Source organism: Cornus florida, unplaced genomic scaffold (genome assembly GCF_030987335.1).
Source record: "Cornus florida cultivar Cherokee Brave unplaced genomic scaffold, ASM3098733v1 CherokeeBrave_3.0.0_Hap2_Chr08, whole genome shotgun sequence".
Classification (NCBI taxonomy): domain Eukaryota; kingdom Viridiplantae; phylum Streptophyta; class Magnoliopsida; order Cornales; family Cornaceae; genus Cornus; species Cornus florida.
In genome coordinates this window covers 31019746-31037986 of record NW_026775578.1, presented here as the reverse complement: position 1 = coordinate 31037986, position 18241 = coordinate 31019746, and the positions used below count along the sequence as shown (strand labels likewise).

The following is an 18241-nucleotide window of genomic DNA, read 5'->3' as shown; positions in this document are numbered from 1 at the left end:
TTAGAGAGCGCTAAAAATGTTAGATTAAATAGAATTTTATAAATGTTTAGAGTTTTGTATAGTTTGTAAATAGGTAAATATTTATATGAAAGTATTTAGAGAGTATATCATAGTCGCTAATTGTAACCCATCTTAGCCACCTATCATAGAGGAAATGTTTATATAAGTAGGTCATTTGTAGTCCTCAAGTGCTCATGAAAGTGTTGAGTTTTAGAAAGAAAACAAGTATTATCAAAGATGTTGAAACAGAATGTTTGAAATAAAATATTATATAGAGTAAAACCATCATTTTGCAATGTTTTTATTTACCAAGAATTATTATTAATATCTGATTTAGTCTTGATCAATGGAAAAATGAGAAAAAAAAAAATAGCAAGCTAAATGGAATGGAGCTATTAGTTACTTGGTTTTCTCTAAGAAGGCAAGGAAAGCTGGATGTAGCTAAGGCTTACGACCATGACAGGAGTGAGGATTCCAAAAAAGAACTTGTTTCTCCTAGCCTTTTCACTTATCCAAGGAATCCCTTTCTTGGCATTTGTATTTGTTATTCCATATTTTGGGTTTCTACTTGTATGAAGGGGCAATGATAATTTAGTAATATATTTTTTAGTTTTTTTATAGAGTTTATATTTTTTGGATATAAATTCGTGCTTAAAATTGACTTTTTATTGTTATCTGTTCTTCTTTCTATCCTAGAATCCAAACTTACATCCCCACTTTTGCTATAATTCATGAATTCTTAAATACTTTGGTTTACTTATTTTGTACTCATAAATTTGTTAACAAAAAATAGTTTAGACGCTAGAATAGTAAATATGGAAAAATGACTTGAGTCTTCTCAACTTACAAACACCCAAGAGAGAAATTATTTGGATAGGAAAAATATATATATGGCCAATTTTTGAATCTGGTAAATCTTGGTTTTGAATTGTGGACTAGCCAATTCGTTTTGTCCCCATTTTGCACACATCAATCTAGGTCATGTTTCAGAATAAAATAAAATAAAATAATTGAACTATTTTTTATAAAAGAACCCTTTCCTTTGTAACCAATAAAAATGCTGTTTAATCATGTACAACCAACTTAGAGCATCAACTGCCCGGTAACACTTTTAACTGTCACACACACACATAATTGTAAATGAAGAAAGTACATGCATAATTTGGCATTTCTAGCAACCAACAATGCCTCAAAAATACAACAATATCATAAAATAAAATTTGAGTTTTTGAACCTTGAAATCTCTAATTTGTATTTGGCGAGCTCAAGCCTGATTCTCTTGCAGACTGCATAGAGAACGAAAAACTATCACAAGTATGTTCATCAAGAACGTCAGAAATATTGCAGCAACAAAAGGAAACATCAGCTTACCATCATTTCATAGTCCCCCATTATTTCTTCTATCAACTCTTGTAGCAGTTTATCAGCACTATTAGGAACAAGAGCTGCAAATACAGCAGGTTCTAGTCCTGCATTAAACGCCGGCGTAATTGTGTCAAATTTGTTATATAATATGTACAAGTATTAAAAGCCAATAGCAGTTGTTTCTCCGTAGGGAACTTCTATGTGAAAAACAATGATGAAAAAGCAGAATCATCATTCGACCACCTTCGCAGCCACAAGCCAAGGAATTTGAACGTCTGGGAATATTGAAATTCCCTCGAGCTAATCCAGCTAATTTTACATATGTAGCATCTTCGGAACTTAATTTTTGAAGTCCATGCAAAAGCTTTGATAATACACACTGTTTTTGGAGTAATTGATTATTAACTTGGTATCAGATAAATATGTCTTGAGCTCAAATCTCACCAGTCCCTTATTGATTAATAACATATGCATGTCTCAACTCACTCAACAACATTTGAGAGTAATTGTGGATGAATTCCGTAAGTGTCAAACCTTCCCACAAACGAATCTTTTCATTGAACGGTTGAGTGAGATAAACTCTGGCAGTATATGAGGCATATTGATGACACAATCTTACATCTTAAACTTTAGTAGTAGTTAACTGTTGATATTACATCGGGGAAGTAAGATCTCAGGTTCAAATTTCGCTGTCTCCCTAAATAATTATTGTTGATGCATATGTTTGTCCAACTCATAATAGGGTCTGGCCACATGTGGGTTGGCGCTATAAGATAAATATACTTAAGTTGCAACCTCCCTAACAGATAGCAACAATTTTAAAATTTAACTAAATCTCAGAATCATCTAATGTTGAGACATTCAAGAATTTTTGCTATTGTAAGCTTATAAGAATTTTAACCACATTCTATATAATAAGAAAGGAAGTTCTAGTATTTTGAAAGGAAGTTCGATTATATATATATATATATATATATTTTGAAATGGCATAATTTTTCACCTTCTACCATGATCGGAATCAATGGCATACTAGAATAAAAAAATACTGGTTAGTCGCAAATATTTTCATTTCCTTACCAGTTTCTGGAAAGGCATCAATGAACATTATCATCTCCTCCCCAGTCAGACCAGATAAGAAGCAAATCCGTGGCAACGATTTTGCAATCTGCAGAACAGAGGACACATGTTACATTGGGAATTACAAGTGACTAGTAACATTATTATTCAAGAACTCTTCAGTATTTAAGCCCCCACCCAAAAACACACACACAAAACAAAATAAAAGAAAAGAGAAGAAAAAATTCCCACCAAAATTATGAATTCACATACCACTACACATGATATTTCACTTACACATAGCCACATCGCCTATTTATTAGCTTCCCCCTTAGATATATATATGGTGGCCATGTGGACCACCAGAAGCAACTATGCACTACAACAAAGCCTATTAACATCATAACATACTTTCTTATGTTTATCACATGATAATGGACAATCACTATATGAACCAACTAGAAACCAAATTCAACCTTGCTGAGATATTTAGCCAATTATGCATGGAGCCTCAGAGAAGCCATCTAAACAGTATCTTGAATTCAATGTTGAAAGAGCAGCTAAAGAAATAGAGGAGAAGATGAAGATGAAGACGGAAACAACATGAATTGAGGTATTTAAGAAAGATACGATAGCATGTGGGGTTAAGAGATTATGGACTTTAAGGAATGGCGAACCAACATTCATGTAGCCAAACATGAATAGTTAAGAAAAGGTTTTGTTAAGGACAGGCTACACTTTAATGTAGACTCTAATTTACGAGTAGTGTTTTAATTTGTGATGCTTTCGGGGTAAAAAACTGAAGGCAAGTATTATTCAGCCCTCTTTGAAGACCGTTTGGTTCTCGCTGAGCACTTCTCCCCAGTTCAACTACAATTTGTTGCTGTGAGACCAACTAAACTGTAAAAAATGCATTTCCAACTTGAAGGTGGCTAGAAAAAAACTCTACCCTCAAAGCAAATATGTATTAATTATGTTTTTGTCAATATAATTTTCAGTCTCTGCTTAGAGAAACAGGGGGGAAAAGAAGAAAAAACTAAGTTCACTTTGAACTGCTGTAATGCACCAATTGTATTTTCTTGTTCAAATTAAGCGTTGAAATAAATGGACAAAATTTGGAGTTTTAGGCTTCACAAAACAGCAGCACTGAAAAACTTTATTAACCGGTACACATTATTCAGCCATCACAGTAGTAGAGTCGTCAGCAAAAGCAACAAGTTGTAATAGCAAGTTATGTTACATGGACCCACCCACATGTCAGATGTGGCATGCAGTCTTTGAAAAACTATCAGAAGGTGTACATTATTCAGTCATCACTATAAAGTAGTCATCAGAAAAGCCAACGAATTATGTTAAATGGAATTGGTCATGTTCGATTTGGTATATACCTAAGTATCAGAGTTACCAAGTCCACAACACAAGAAAACAAGTACACAAGTAAACATCAATAATCTTTATTATTTTTCTTTTATAAAGAAAAATGGTGATTTTATGTGACAGAGAACTCAGAATTGAGATTTCACTCATTACCGTACAAGAAGTAACATAATATGAGAATTTTTATATAACATTATGTGGTATACTTGAATCAATGGACATGGAATACTCGGTTCATAGACATTACCATTATGAGAATTTTTATATAACATTATGTAGTATACTTGAATCACTGGACATGCTTGCCTGGTGCGTCCTCAACCAGACATGTCGAATACATTATCCCATACCCATACCAGGCAATTGAAGGCAGAATAGATGGTACAGAAGAAAGGAAAGATACAAGGAACAATAGAAATTTAACCTTTGCAGCTTCCAAATTGGGTTGTTTCGTATTCATTGCTTCCCAAAGCGAGCAAGTAATCATGTCCTCAGTGCAAAAAATAACCTGCAATATGGATTTGAATATCGAAATTCATTTATATGCAAGTTTACCTTTCTGAAAGTATGTACCATTGTTATCAAATCCCCTATAGTGAACAGTAATAATGTAATAACTATTTTTCATTCAAATAGAGAAGTTGAAAAGAAATGGGAAAAAGTATCAGTCAATTTAGATAATCCACAAAATAATTTTTCTCAGTTTCAACTATCATATCTGTTCTTGGCTAAAACATTCTTCTGATTATATTACCCTCTATATGAATTTTTTCCTTCAGGGAACTAAAAGGCACAAGAATCAACCTCAAATAAGAAAAACACCAAAACAATCATCAAAATAATGTTTAGGTTTCCTTACAAACCAGAAACTTCTTTACATCACGTTTTTTTTTTTTTAATATTTCTCCAAATAAATATTTTTCAGAAAACAAAAAAGGAAGATAACACAACAATGAGTAGCACAAAACTATAATCTGAAAGGTTACCTCTAGGAATTCACCATCCAACTCTTTCAGAAGTTGCTGAATCTGCAACAAGACACATTTAAGGAATATTTAGGGCGATAAAGGGACCACTTCTCTCAGGCATACTTTTAAGTGTTCCCTTGAGAAACTAGAAACCATCTGCTCTTATAGAAGCTACTGGTAAGGGCCATTCAACTTTGACAGAAACAAAAGACCATAAAAGCAACCACAGATCCATAGTTTTTTTTTTTCCTTTCACTAATTTTCTATAAAGAGAAGTCTCAGTTATACGAGCAAATAAAATACTCTTTCAGCAATAATGAAGATGAATGCTGATATCAGGATGGAAAAGGCTATTTTACTTCAAACAAAAAGAACAGAAAATAATGTGATATGGCAAGATTGTATTGCAAATAACAACCCCAAAAAGAAGAAAAAGATAATATGAAAGCAATGGACTTAAGAAACTTTGACCTTGTATATTAATCGAACCTAATCGGAAGCATCCTTCACTAATCTCACAAACTGGATTATCGATTTTTGTATGTGTCCGCCCCATTAGCCTCAAGGGGGGTGGTTTAGTATGTAAGGTCAGGCATATTTATGTATGACATCGATGAGACTAAATCATGAAAACACAAGGGTAAGAGATGTGCCACCGCAATATGGCAGGAACATTTTTCACAAGCAACAAAAAATGAGCCTGGTAGGCACTCTTATGAAGTTGTTAGTAGCTTAGTATTTATGATCTTGAGTAAATTAGACCAGGAACCTTTAGATTACATACCCAGTCCTCCCCTCTTCTCCTTCATCCAAACAGAAGAATGGAAAAAAAAAAAATATACTACATGATTCACAAAGAAATTCAATTATTTGGGTCACTGAAGAGGGGTACATCGCCAACAATGACAGTTAAAAAACATAAAATCAATTATAGGTTAATTAGGAAATGAAATTGACAGAACACTACAAATTACCTTCTCCGCCTCCTCCACTCCAAAGCCTAACAATAATAAAGCCTGCATCAAGCAAATGTAAAATCATGTTATCTGATTACAATAAGATATAACTTGTGTATGATTCTCTAGCATGTGTACATGATAACAAAAGATCTACAAGGGCATATCCGTGATGCATGTTGTATGCTAATGACATAATTCCAATAGACACTATGTGGAAACAATAGCAATAGAAGTGAACACCTAGAGAAATACATTAAAGGAAAAATAAAATAAAATAAAAATCTAAGAATTAATAAGTTTATAACAAAAAATATGGAATAGAGATTCAATAGAGATATAGAAAATAACATTCTAATGATATTACAAGTCAAGACAAAAGGATTACTCAGATTAATCATTTTCGATATTTAAGCACTCCAAAGGACCAAAAGGTATAAGATGATGTACCAATTAGGATTCAAACAAGTTGGGTAAAATGGAGACAACCCAATGGTATTCTATGTGATAAGAGAACATCGAATAGATTAATAGAAAATTCTATGACGTCACTAGGCTAACTATCATGTACGAAGAGAATAATAGATATTAAAAATTACCACCACACCTTTGAGGCTGAAATGAGAATGTTTAAACAATATTTATAATCAGCATGATTGAGTGAAATTTAATGATAAAATAAGAGAGAGTGGGTTTAGGTAGTGTGACCATATACAATGAAGACCGGCAGATGAACCAATAAGAAAAGGGAAACTAGTTAAAATTAAAGGTAAGAAACAAAGGATGGACTTAAATGGAATAAGGGAATTCATGTGGCTGACCCATTTGGTTGGGATAAAGGCAAGGACTCAAGGAGGATAATGATATCAAGTGATGGCGTATGTATGAGCAACGTACTCCTCTATTTCCCATATCATTAGATATGGTAAAGCTCATTGTAGGACTAAAGAACTTTACATCAATTTTTTTTTTTTTTTTTTTTTTTTTTTTCTGGCATGATATAGGACAATAACCAAAGGTAGTATGCTTTGAAAACATATCCCACACCTATTTGAATGTTGTTTATAACAGGTGACACAATTATTTCAGTTAAAACAAAACAGGTAAGAAGAGATAACAGGAACTCTATGCATTTGCATAAGTAAAGAGGACAAAATATTAACATAAATAAATATAAAAGAAATTCACAATAATTGATAAAGAACTAACCAGAACTTACAGGAGGACCATATCTAGGATCATCAGCATTCAGAGGTACAAACTTGGAATCTTCAATCAATTCAGTCGGAAGTCCTAAGGCAAGAAAAAGAAAATTTATACGAGCAAATTAAGTACTACTTAAAATGGACTTTGTAAAAAGGACCATTAAAATAGAATGATCATTGTGAAAATCAAAGTCAAGTGTACGCAGATACGCATCCACCCTCTTACATAGTTTATTCATTCATCCTCCCATCATATGTGCTCCCCAGAAACATCTTTGACAAGTGTTCAATGGTCTAAATCCTCATACTCAGTCTAGTGCCAAAACATCCCCCACTTCCCCACAGCACTTTTAGAGTAGATTCTTTTGGAAGGAAAATAAATTACCAGACCAAATTCCCTCAAAAGTAATTTGGAGGCAAAAAGAAATTATCATGATTTTTCAAAGGTTTTTTAATTTTTGGAAGTTCAAGCAAACCCACACACCATACCCACAGCATGCCCCTAATGGGCCTCCAACTCTCAACCTCCCCTTTGGGTAGGAGAGATCGACCATCCGGACTAGAGGCCTAGTGGTAGTTTTTCAAAGAAATTGAATTGCACATACAATAAAAATACTGTTCCTTTTCAGCTCCTGTCGAGCAACCATTTCTCAGTTAAATTAAGAAGCGCTATACAACCTTTATGCCAACAAATTGGGTCAGCAGCAATGAACGATTCCACTCTATCTGGGAAACTAAGGCTACATTCACCTCTCTAAATAATTTTTCCAATACCAACCATAAAAGTAAGCACTTTTACGCAAAATTTAGAAGTATAGTCAGGTTACCAATTTTGGAAGTATTTTCATGCTTTTGACAGCCATATATATATATATATACCAAAACAGTGAATTGAGAGAAGAACAAGAAATGCAGAAATCAAGATGAATAAGAACTACTAAAACACCAAATCCAACAAAAGTGAAGTTCTAAAACACCCAACGAAGCCTGAAATTAAAGTATAAATGTACTAAATTATAAGAAAATAAGAAAGGAAGAACAGACCTTCAGAAGATGCTTGTGGGAGGTGCTTGAGCTTCAAATGATGGGAACATTTTGATGAAGAAATAGTTGATACATGTGAAACTGCAAAAGGGTTTGATCCAATTGCAAGTTTTGGTGAAAATCCAGAGCAGAATATCTGAAGGGTGCTGAGAGCTGTTGCCATGACACACACACACACACACACACGCTCTCTCTCTTCTCTATCGTTCACTAATTTACATTTTTTCTTTCTTTTTTTTCTTTTTTATACTCGATTCATCCATTTCCAGAATAGGTAGAGATTGTCTACACTGAGCCCCAGCTTCACTAACTATTGCTACCAATAATATGATACTATCTCAACATCAAAAAGTATCTAGTATCTAGTGTTGATATGATTGGTTGATTGTTAATCTTATCTTTACCACCACATGGTTGATTATGGATATTCAAAAAATTAATCTAAAATTGATTTACCAGTAAAAAAAAAAATACAAGGAAAATATGATAAATACAAGGAAGTAGTACAAAAATTAAACATATAAATAAAAGGAGCTAATATTAGCACTTTTTTTTATTTAATAAATGCACTTTTTATTCTTAATATAAATAACAAAAATATCCTTACCTTTAATACTTGATTTTATTTATGAATTACGAATACTTATGTCATTTCATTTTAAAAATGGAGCATAACCTCCCTAAATAAAATACAATTCCAAGTTATTTGTTCCAAACCAATAGTAATAATAATACTAATAAATAAATAAAATCTGGTAAATTTGGGTTATAACAATATGCACTAACAAACAACCTCTTAAAGCACATTAAATTCAAATTGGACTATATATATCTTAGTTTTTCAAAGCAATTAAAATACGTTTGACTCAATTTAAATTATCCGTCTCATAAAATATTATTTAATTTTATCAAAATTTGCTTCTTTTCAAGAGGAAGTTTATTTTCGGACTTGCACTTCACTTTTAATTTTAATAATTAAAATATCAAATTTACCCATTATCTCCTCAGTGAAGTCCGTAGAGTTTATTTTTTAAATTGATACAAAGTGAAAGGCAAAACAGTAATTTCAGCCACTAAATTAAAAACAAATGTGGAGACAGGGTTTGGAGGTAAAACAAACAATAAAGTCCTCGGATGCAGTAATTCATCCCCCAATAATTGTCTGTAACCGTCGTTAGTTGAGCCTGTTTAGTAACTTAAGTAATAAAAAATAAATAAATAAATAAAATAAAATAAAAAGAAGATTAAAGACCGACTGGTTTTAGAGACTGACAAGTGAAGAGAGAAGAGGTTGAGAAGGCTCGTCTCAGCTATTCGAATGCTATCACTCCACAGAAAATCTGAAGATGGGTCTGCAAATACGCCTTCTTTTCTAGGGTTTTCTGTAAGTAATTGATCGCCCCTCCCTTTTCATTTCATTATATACATACATATATATATATATATATCTGTATCTGTGAGTATAAGTGGATCAATGTTCTTCTCTTTGCTTGCTTGATGACGTGAAAGATTGAAATAATGAGCTTAAAAGTCAAATTTGGAAATTGTTTGCTTTTGTATTTCTAGTGGGTATTAGTTTAAATGCGTGTTCGTTGCTCTTTTTATGGTAATTATGATTTTTGCTTTGGCTTCTTAGTTAAATAATGTTTATTTGTTTGGCCGGAAAACATTTTCTCGGAAAATCTTTCTTCATTGTAAACAGATTTATTTTTTGTTTCTATTCTTGATATAGCTCTGGATAAAATCATTAAAAAAAAATACTTTTTTCTTTTCTTTTTTCTAAAGCTTCATGGAGAAATATTAATTGAGTTCAAAATAAATTTTCCTGATAAAATGTTAAAATTAAGTGTAAGGGAGTATTTAATAAGATTTTCCTGAGAAATATATGTCAGAGCATATACGTTTTCAAAGCTAATTGAAAAGGATTCTTGAACTTTTATGTTTGCTGTATAGTAAATATGATTTTTCCTGATATCCTAATCATACTTTTATATGTATAGTTTAAAGAGTATATTGTTTAAGGCCACTATATATAATGCATTTTCTTCAAGGAAACAATTTTCATTGCACCAAAATGAGCTTTTAGACCAACTAACCACCTTGCCTTCTAAATTATATCTGCAGGAGATGTGGTAACCGAGTTCATATTGGTATATACAAAAATCCTCATTGCTGGACGCAGAATCTATGTTCAAGTAAGATTGCATTAAACTCTATATGCCTATAATAATTGCTTTTTAAAACGAGTATAATTGACATTAGTTGATGAACCTGTATTTTCATCGTGGCAGTGATGTTGGATAATACTAGGCAAGACTTGTTGTGATGAATGAATGAATTTAACATAATTAGTTAATTACCCTACCTAATAGAATACTTTTCCAGATTCATTTATCTCTTTTTCTGGCCCCAATTTTGTGTTACTAATTTGAATTTGAAAAATCTATTCCATTCAAATCGCACAATGAGATTTTGTTCATTTGCTTAGAAGCAGTTAGTCCCAGGAAGGTCAAGGGGTTCGCTTCGTGACTAAAAGAACATGACCTAGTGAAATGCTTATATACTTATATAGGATTCAAATAATTGCCAATTGTTGATGTGGTAATCGATGGAGCTTTAATCCAGAATGCAGCATGTGAACTAAACCTTCACTTTGATAGTTCTAATTCTGTGCAGAATCTGCATATGTATTGGCTTACAAAAAGCTAAATAACTTCATTTTTATAGTTTCCAAGGAACATGAGAAAGAGAGATTATAGGGTCCAGAGAGTCAGGACTACACCATCCGCTCTGATATTTGGATTGTTTGAAGAGGAAATTTGATTAACAGGGAACTACACGTTCTCCATGAGATTACCTAGATAAAATTACATCATTTACTGGTTACTGTGAAGGCTTGGACCATATTAACAATAGCGCAGGAATAACAGTTGAAGAAGTAAAAGACTCATTTTCTACTTTATTTTATTTTAGTTATAAGTAACTCCTTTTCTACTTTCTTAAATATATTATTCTTAGAAATTCAAAGAGGTTTTATGATAGGCTTATGTTAAATACTATTGATGACTGTTACAGTGGCCATTGGAATAACTATTTTCATGAGCTGTGGATATGCAAGCTATTTTGAGTTTGGAGCAGGTCATGATTACATCTAATCCTGGAGGCGGTTTGTAACTAGATAATTGATAGTTAGCTGGCCTTCTGATTTCTCTGACCACGTTTCTATACTTGTCGTTGTAATCCTGCACATAACACTAGCATCATCGCATTGGTAAACAAATTACTCATCTTGTCAATGCTCACATATGATGAGGCAATTTTTGGTGAAAGCGGTCTGAACCATACTATCTTCCCTATTCATGATTTTTCATCCATTTAATTTTCTTGGGTAGCCCTTTATGAAATTTCTAGACTTACTTTGGTATAAAAATCAAATGAATTGTCAAAAATAAAAAATAAAAAGGGTGAGATATCCACTATATATTATATAACTAAGTAATAGGAAAATTAGAATAAGGAACGGGAATTTATCATGATATTGCATGCCAAGAAAGGAGGGAGATGGAGATAAAAAAAGGAGGGCTACTTGATTAATGCACTAGGTTATACTTATACCACTTCAACACCACTTAGGTTATACAGATACCACAACCATCTCATTGTTTCCAGCTTATCTATTCTTATCATTAGAAAGCGTTCAAATGGGGAACATGGCCCACAAAAACACAACCTCAGAACTGGACCTGTCGCTTGTTCTTGGCTTCAATTTCTTCCTAACTAATGTTGTTAATTGAGAGAGTATGACTAGTTGCCACTTGCCAGCCCTAGTTAAAATAAAGTTCAGCTGCAGAGATTTTATGTTTGCCAGTTGCTTCATATAAGGTCATATACCCTCCTTGTGAGTGATCAAACTTGGCCAGACTTATTTGAATGCGTGAAAGGGTTGTGAATTCTCAGGAGTATGTGATGTGAGAATTACTGTTCCGTGTGATCTTAAGATGCTTACTTTTTATTTTATGTTTTTGGGCTAGAGTAAGCTTTTTGGGCAGTAAACAGTAATGATATGAATAACCTTCATAATTTTTCATGCAACCAGTAATGAAGTGCCATTCGCCTTCGACACGCTGCATGAATTCTCCGCAGTCGACGGCTTTGTGGAGTTAACTGAATGTTTGGCGGAGATTATGAAGTACGTGGCAAATGAACCCTCGGTGGGTCTCTTCTATGTTCAGCAGCACAATGTCAATGCAGTGCCCAACCTCATAAATCTCAAGAATAATACTGTGGGGAAGTCACAGGCGATGGCTCTGCATACAGAAGATCTGGAGGATTCTATCACTATGGTGAGTTCAATGAAAGAATGTAATCCCATTGCTGATGAGATGATTAGAGACATTAAACGATCTCTTAGTATCATGTCAACCAGACAGCCAAAAAGAGGGTTAATCCGTAACCCAAGTTCAGGTTTTCAAATGGGGAAAACCAACTCGTGGGGTTCAGCTAATTGGGGTCGTGATGCAGTTTATATGCAGCATGACGGTGAAAGAAACGGTAGTTATTTGTCTACGGTTTTAAGCTCAGCAAAACAAAGAGCCATCAATTTCAAGTGGCCTCAATTTGAATTTAAAGAAATAAAACAAGCCAATAGTGAGAAGCTTATGTCCTATCCTAGCCGACCACCAACAGTTGCAGCTGCCAGCACCACTTTGACTATGCTTGAAACAGAAGCTGATGAATTGCCCCTGTCAAGTCCGACTGCAGATGAGCTACAAGGAGAAGAATTACCACTTGATGGAAGCTTGTTAAGTTACAAATTACACTCATCTTCAGAAAACTATGATGAAGTCAGGACTGATCGGGAGAGAAAACTGGAGGAGTGGTTGGAAGGGACTGGCAATTAGGATGGTTGCATGTGAAAAACTGATGCATAAGGGCTTCAACTTGACAGGACATTGGATGCTGGAGAAGTTTTAGCTTGTAAATGACGTTGTTGTATAATTATGCTTGAATATCACAGAACACCAAGATATCATGATACTAAAAATATTTATTTTATTACTGTTCACCGTGAAAATTGCCTGTATACTATTGTATTTACTGTTTTTATAAGAGAAAATTGCCTGCAGATTCATGTTTTCAAGTTCTGGCATGTTTTTCAAAGTTCTATTTTGTGCTTTTCTTCTTCTATAGCAGCATGGTTCATCTCTATGAAAGACACGCAAGTCGGTTTGCATGGTTCGATAATTTTCTATTTTGATGGTGGCATATTTGGTGTTTAATTTCTCTATGGAAATTTACCTATTCCTAGTGTTGGAAATCTTATCTATAAGTTGACTCAACGATTATGGCAGATTTATTGGGTCTTCAATATAGGCTAATTTTTAGGGATTTTATTTTTATTCTGATTTGATTTGATTTTATTTTATTCTCTTTATTTTGATTTTATTTTCTTTTCTTTTCCATATTTGTAATTTTCCGCTTGTATATAATGATAGTCAGGCTCTCAAATTGAGTACGCTAATTTTACCAAGTTACTTTTTGGTATCAGAGCCTCAAACCTACGCCTCCCCCATCTCTCTCTCTTTCACCGCCTCTTTTAATATCTCTCTCTATCTCGTTACAGCCCCTTCCCTATTATTTTTTTTTTCACAGACCTTCTCTCTTTTTCAGGTCGCTGTTGCGACAGTCCTAGGGGGAGTCAATCTCCTCTAGGTTCGACCCCTATAAGGGTATTCCCTTAGTCTTTTTCATGCACTAAGGGTCAGAAGACGTGTTTGTAATTTTTTGGGGCTGCCGGGATATTCGGCAGCATTTTCGGATCAGACCGCCGTGTCTCCGGCTTCTTGGTTTGATCAAAATCAGGTTTATTCCTCCTTTATTTGAAATTATTGGTAATCTGTTGAATTGATCTATTTAATATTATGCCTGAATCAAGTAATAATAAAGAAACTCTTTTTTCGGCGCAACACACACCGGCTCAACGAGTTACTAGTATGCTGTTGAATGGCCGTAATTTTGCATCCTGGGTTCGTTCCCTCCGCCTCTATGTTGGTGGAAAAGGCAAATCAGGGTGGACTTTGGGTACTGAAAATAGGCCAGATATTAAAGATCCTAAATATGCTCAGTGGTATATGGACAATTGCACCATTTTAGGATGGATGTTTAATTCTATGGAGAAACGCATTTATAATATATTCATGTTTTATGACTCTGTTAATGACTTGTGGACTGCTTTGAATCAAATGTATGCTCATTCTAGGGATGATGCTTGTATTTTTGAATTATATCAAGATATTGCTAAGGCCTCTTAGGAAGGCCTGAATTTGTCTGTAACTGATTATTTTGGGTATTTGAGATCTCGTTGGGAGAAACTAGCTCAATATGAGCCTATCAGTGAATTTCCTTCTGAGGCAGCCTTTCTTCTTGTCAAACGTCTTGATCGTCAGGATACCTATCAGTTTTTTATGGGATTACGCACAGAATTTGAACCACTAAAGTCTCAGATCTTGAATGCATCACCAATGCCATCCCTGTTGGAAGCCTTTGATACTGTTGATGGTGAAGCACGCAGGCACCGTTTAATTCAGCCCTCAATTGTTCCTGTACCAGTGTCTGAGCCCGCTGGGGATAGTATGGCTTTTGCAGCCAACTTTGGATCACGAGCTTCTGGAGGTCAGATTATTTGTCACCATTGTGGAGGGGTTGGACATGTTAAGGCTCGTTGATTCAAACTTCATCCTGAACTGAAGCAAAAATTTTCTAGGAACCGTTTATCTGGAACTGGTTCTTCTCGTACTGCGGCTGTTACAGAAACTCCTGTTACTACTGGTGGATCTACTGTATTTCCTGGACTGAGCCAGCTTCAGTCTCAGATTGGGCATATCTAAGACCAGCTTGGCTCCCTTGCTTCTAGAGTTAGTGCTCCTTCAACTGCTCCCACTGCAACTATTGCTACAGGTACTCCTACTGCATTTCATGTTAAGGCCAAGCAGCCCACTTAGGTTCTGGATTCTGGGGCCAATGATCACATGACTGGTGAGTTATCAGTTTTTTCTTCTAATGTCATACATGTTACCCAATCTGTGTATCTTGCGGATGGCTCTACATCTTACATTCACAGTAAGGGTGATGTTTGTCTGTCTCCTTATATTACTCTTTCATTTGTCCTTCATGTACCTAAATTTGCCTTTAACCTTTTATCTGTTAGCCGGCTTGCAAAAAACCTCCAATGTACAGTTATATTCTTACCAGATCACTGTTTGTTGCAGGACCTTTGTTCGAAGAGGATTTTTGGCAGGGGTTATGAGCGTGATGGGCTTTACTACTTTGGGGAACCACCAGGAACGAGTCTTCAAGCTTCTGTCCTACCTACTTCTAGTGTTTATGATGTTTCTTTTCGCACTTTTAGTCTGTGGCATGCACGTTTGGGGCATGTAAACTTTCAATATCTATGTCTATTGTTTCCTTCGTTAAATAAAGCATGTAAGGACCATAAGTTTCAATGTGAAGTTTGTGAGCTTTCTAAACATACTAGAACTAGCTATATTTCTTATATGAGTCGTGCTCCTAGTATGTTTGATCTTATTCATTCTAATGTCTGGGGCCCTTCCCCAGTTACTGCTTTCTCTGGACATCGATATTATGTGACATTTATTGATGATTATTCTCGTTGTACTTGGGGTTTATTTATTGAAAAAGAAATCTGATGTGTTTCTTTTATTTACCAAGTTTCTTCAAATGATCAAAATCCAGTATAACATTGTTGTCCGTAATATTCGTTCTGATAATGGACGAGAATATGTTTCGAATGAGTTCCAGTCTGAACTTAATAAAAAGGGGATTTTACATCAACTCACTTGCCCCTATACTCCTGAGCAAAATGGCGTGGCTGAATGCAAAAACCGTCATCTTATGTCTGTGGTCCGATGTCTTCTGAGTGGTATGCATGTGCCTAAATTCTATTGGCACATGGCTATTCTTACAGCTGCTTTTCTGATTAATCGTACTCCCAGTCGAGTTTTGGGTGGTAAGGCACCACTTCAGATTCTCCAGCCTAATTATACATTGTTTCACCTTCTGCCTCGTGTTTTTGGTTGTACTTGTTTTGTTCATAACTGTAGTCCTTCTCGTCATAAACTTGATGATAAATCTATTAGGTGTATTTTCTTGGGGTATTCTGCAATGTCAAAGGGCTATCGTTGTTATGATCCTGTGACCAAACATATGTATCATCTCTTGATGTGACATTTCATGAAACTGTTCCTTTTTATATTACTAATTCTGTGGTACAGGATTCTCTCCCTTGTGATCTGGAGAAGGAGATTTCTCCTACTGCCCGTTCTGTTCCTCTCTTTGAAAATCACACTGTCCTGGAATCTCCTTCTCTATCCATGCAGGGTTCCCCTCCACCTTTGCAGGTCTACTCTCGTCGCCATCGCACTCAACCTCCCCTGCCAGAATCATCTTCAGAACCAGGTCCAGGTAACTCTCCTTCTCCTATTGTTCATACAATTCCTGAGCGTACCTCCTGTTATCCTACCCGCGATCGTCATCCTCCTAATTGGTATGGTTTTTCTAACAGCACTAACCACCCTATTTCCCAGTATGTCTCCTATGATGGTCTTTCAGGTGCAAATAAATCCTTCCTGGGCAAGATTGGGACCGTTTCTATTCCTAGATCTGTGTCAGAAGCCCTCCAGGATCCCAATTGGGTGTCTGCCATGACAACAGAAATGGATGCTTTACACCATAATAATACATGGGAACTTGTTGCTTTACCTTCTGGGGAGAAAACGGTTGGCTGCAAGTGGGTCTTTAATGTGAAGTACTTAGCCGATGGTTCTATTGATCGGTATAAGGCTCGGTTGGTGGCAAAAGGCTTTACTCAGATTCCGGGCAAAGACTTTAGTGCTACCTTTGCTCCTATGGCTAAGTTGACGTCTGTGCGACTGCTTGTCTCCTTGTCTGCTGCCCATTCTTGGCCTCTGCATCAGTTAGATGTCAAGAATGCATTTCTTAATGGAGACTTACTTGAGACTATATATATGGATCCACCCCCTTGATTTCGGGCTGAGGGGGAGTATGCTGGGAAAGTCTGTAGGCTACGGAAGTCTCTTTATGGTCTGAAGCAATCTCCTAGAGCTTGGTTTAGTCGTTTCAGCAATGTTGTTTTATCCATGGGCTTTGTGCGCTGCCACTCAGACCATACTTGTTTTATTCGACGTCGCTCTGATGGTCATTGCATTATGTTATTGGTATATGTGGATGATATCATTATCACAGGTGATGATGCTTCAGGGATTGCTCAGGCGAAACTTCATCTTCAAAAGTCCTTTGATGTGAAGGACTTAGGTCCTCTTCGATATTTTCTTGGAATTGAGGTTGCTAGATCCCGTCGTGGAATTTCTTTATCTCAAAGAAAATATGTTTTAGATCTTCTTCAAGATACTGGCATGCTTGGGTGTCGACCCGCTTCCACTCCTATGGACCCCAATCTAAAACTCTCTGTTGAGTCAGGGGAATTACTTCCAGATCCATCCGTGTATCAACGTTTAGTAGGTCGTCTTATCTACTTGACTAACACAAGGCCCGATTTGACATTTGCTGTCAGTGTGATTAGTCAATTCATGCATGCCCCTCGCTCAGCTCATATGGATGCAGTCTATCATATTTTGAGGTACCTTAAGTCGTGCCCTGGTCTTGGTCTGTTCTATGCCTCAGGAAATCAGTCTGGACTCTCATGCTTTACTGATGCAGACTATGCTGGATGTAAGACAGATAGACATTTTACCTCTGGCTTCTATACTTTCTATGGTAATCATCTCATACCATGGAAGAGTAAGAAGCAGGCTGTTGTTTCTAGATCCTCTGCTGAAGCTGAATACCGAGCTATGGCTCAAGGTACTTGTGAGCTCCTTTGGCTTCAATCAATTTTAAGAGAGTTGGGTCTTGTACAGAAAGGTTCTTCAAGGCTGTTTTGTGACAATAAATCAGCCATTATGCTTGCTTCTGATTCTGTTTTACATGAAAGGTCGAAACATGTTAAGGTAGACATTCACTTTATTCGAGAGAAGGTTCGATCGGGTATCATTAATCCTATTTTTGTTCCTTCTTCAGAACTGACTGCAGATGTGTTCACAAAGTCTGTTAGGCCTTCTCTTCTCCAGTCTTCCATCGTCAAGCTGGGCTTAATCAACATATTTGCTCTAGCTTGAGGGGAAGTGTTGGAAATCTTATCTATAAGTTGACTCAACGATTATGGCAAATTTAT

General features: G+C 35.5%; 3 protein-coding genes across 4 annotated transcripts; 2 read left to right on the top strand and 1 right to left on the bottom strand.

Annotated features, from left to right (window-relative positions):
• Positions 1 to 997: 997 nt before the first annotated feature.
• On the bottom strand, positions 998 to 8193 carry LOC132271097 (uncharacterized). The gene is made up of 8 exons (XM_059772364.1): positions 7972 to 8193; positions 6942 to 7015; positions 5741 to 5782; positions 4785 to 4826; positions 4223 to 4306; positions 2443 to 2530; positions 1372 to 1469; positions 998 to 1286 (listed from the first exon to the last, which is right to left on the bottom strand). Exons 1-8 carry the CDS (start codon positions 8132 to 8134, stop codon positions 1245 to 1247), a joined length of 633 nt encoding a protein of 210 aa, XP_059628347.1. The 5' UTR covers positions 8135 to 8193; the 3' UTR covers positions 998 to 1244.
• Positions 8194 to 9208: 1015 nt separating this feature from the next.
• Positions 9209 to 13111, top strand: LOC132271096 (uncharacterized). Of its 2 annotated transcripts, none has more exons than XM_059772362.1 (3): positions 9209 to 9355; positions 10096 to 10166; positions 12068 to 13111. In XM_059772362.1, exons 2-3 carry the CDS (start codon positions 10159 to 10161, stop codon positions 12870 to 12872), a joined length of 813 nt encoding a protein of 270 aa, XP_059628345.1. In that variant the 5' UTR covers positions 9209 to 9355; positions 10096 to 10158; the 3' UTR covers positions 12873 to 13111. The 2 variants fall into 2 exon arrangements, with proteins under 2 accessions (XP_059628345.1, XP_059628346.1); XM_059772363.1 differs by lacking the exon at positions 9209 to 9355 and adding an exon at positions 9424 to 9577.
• A 4105-nt stretch (positions 13112 to 17216) lies between these two features.
• Positions 17217 to 18185, top strand: LOC132269986 (uncharacterized mitochondrial protein AtMg00810-like). The gene has a single exon (XM_059771212.1). It carries the CDS (start codon positions 17217 to 17219, stop codon positions 18183 to 18185), a length of 969 nt encoding a protein of 322 aa, XP_059627195.1.
• Positions 18186 to 18241: the final 56 nt, after the last annotated feature.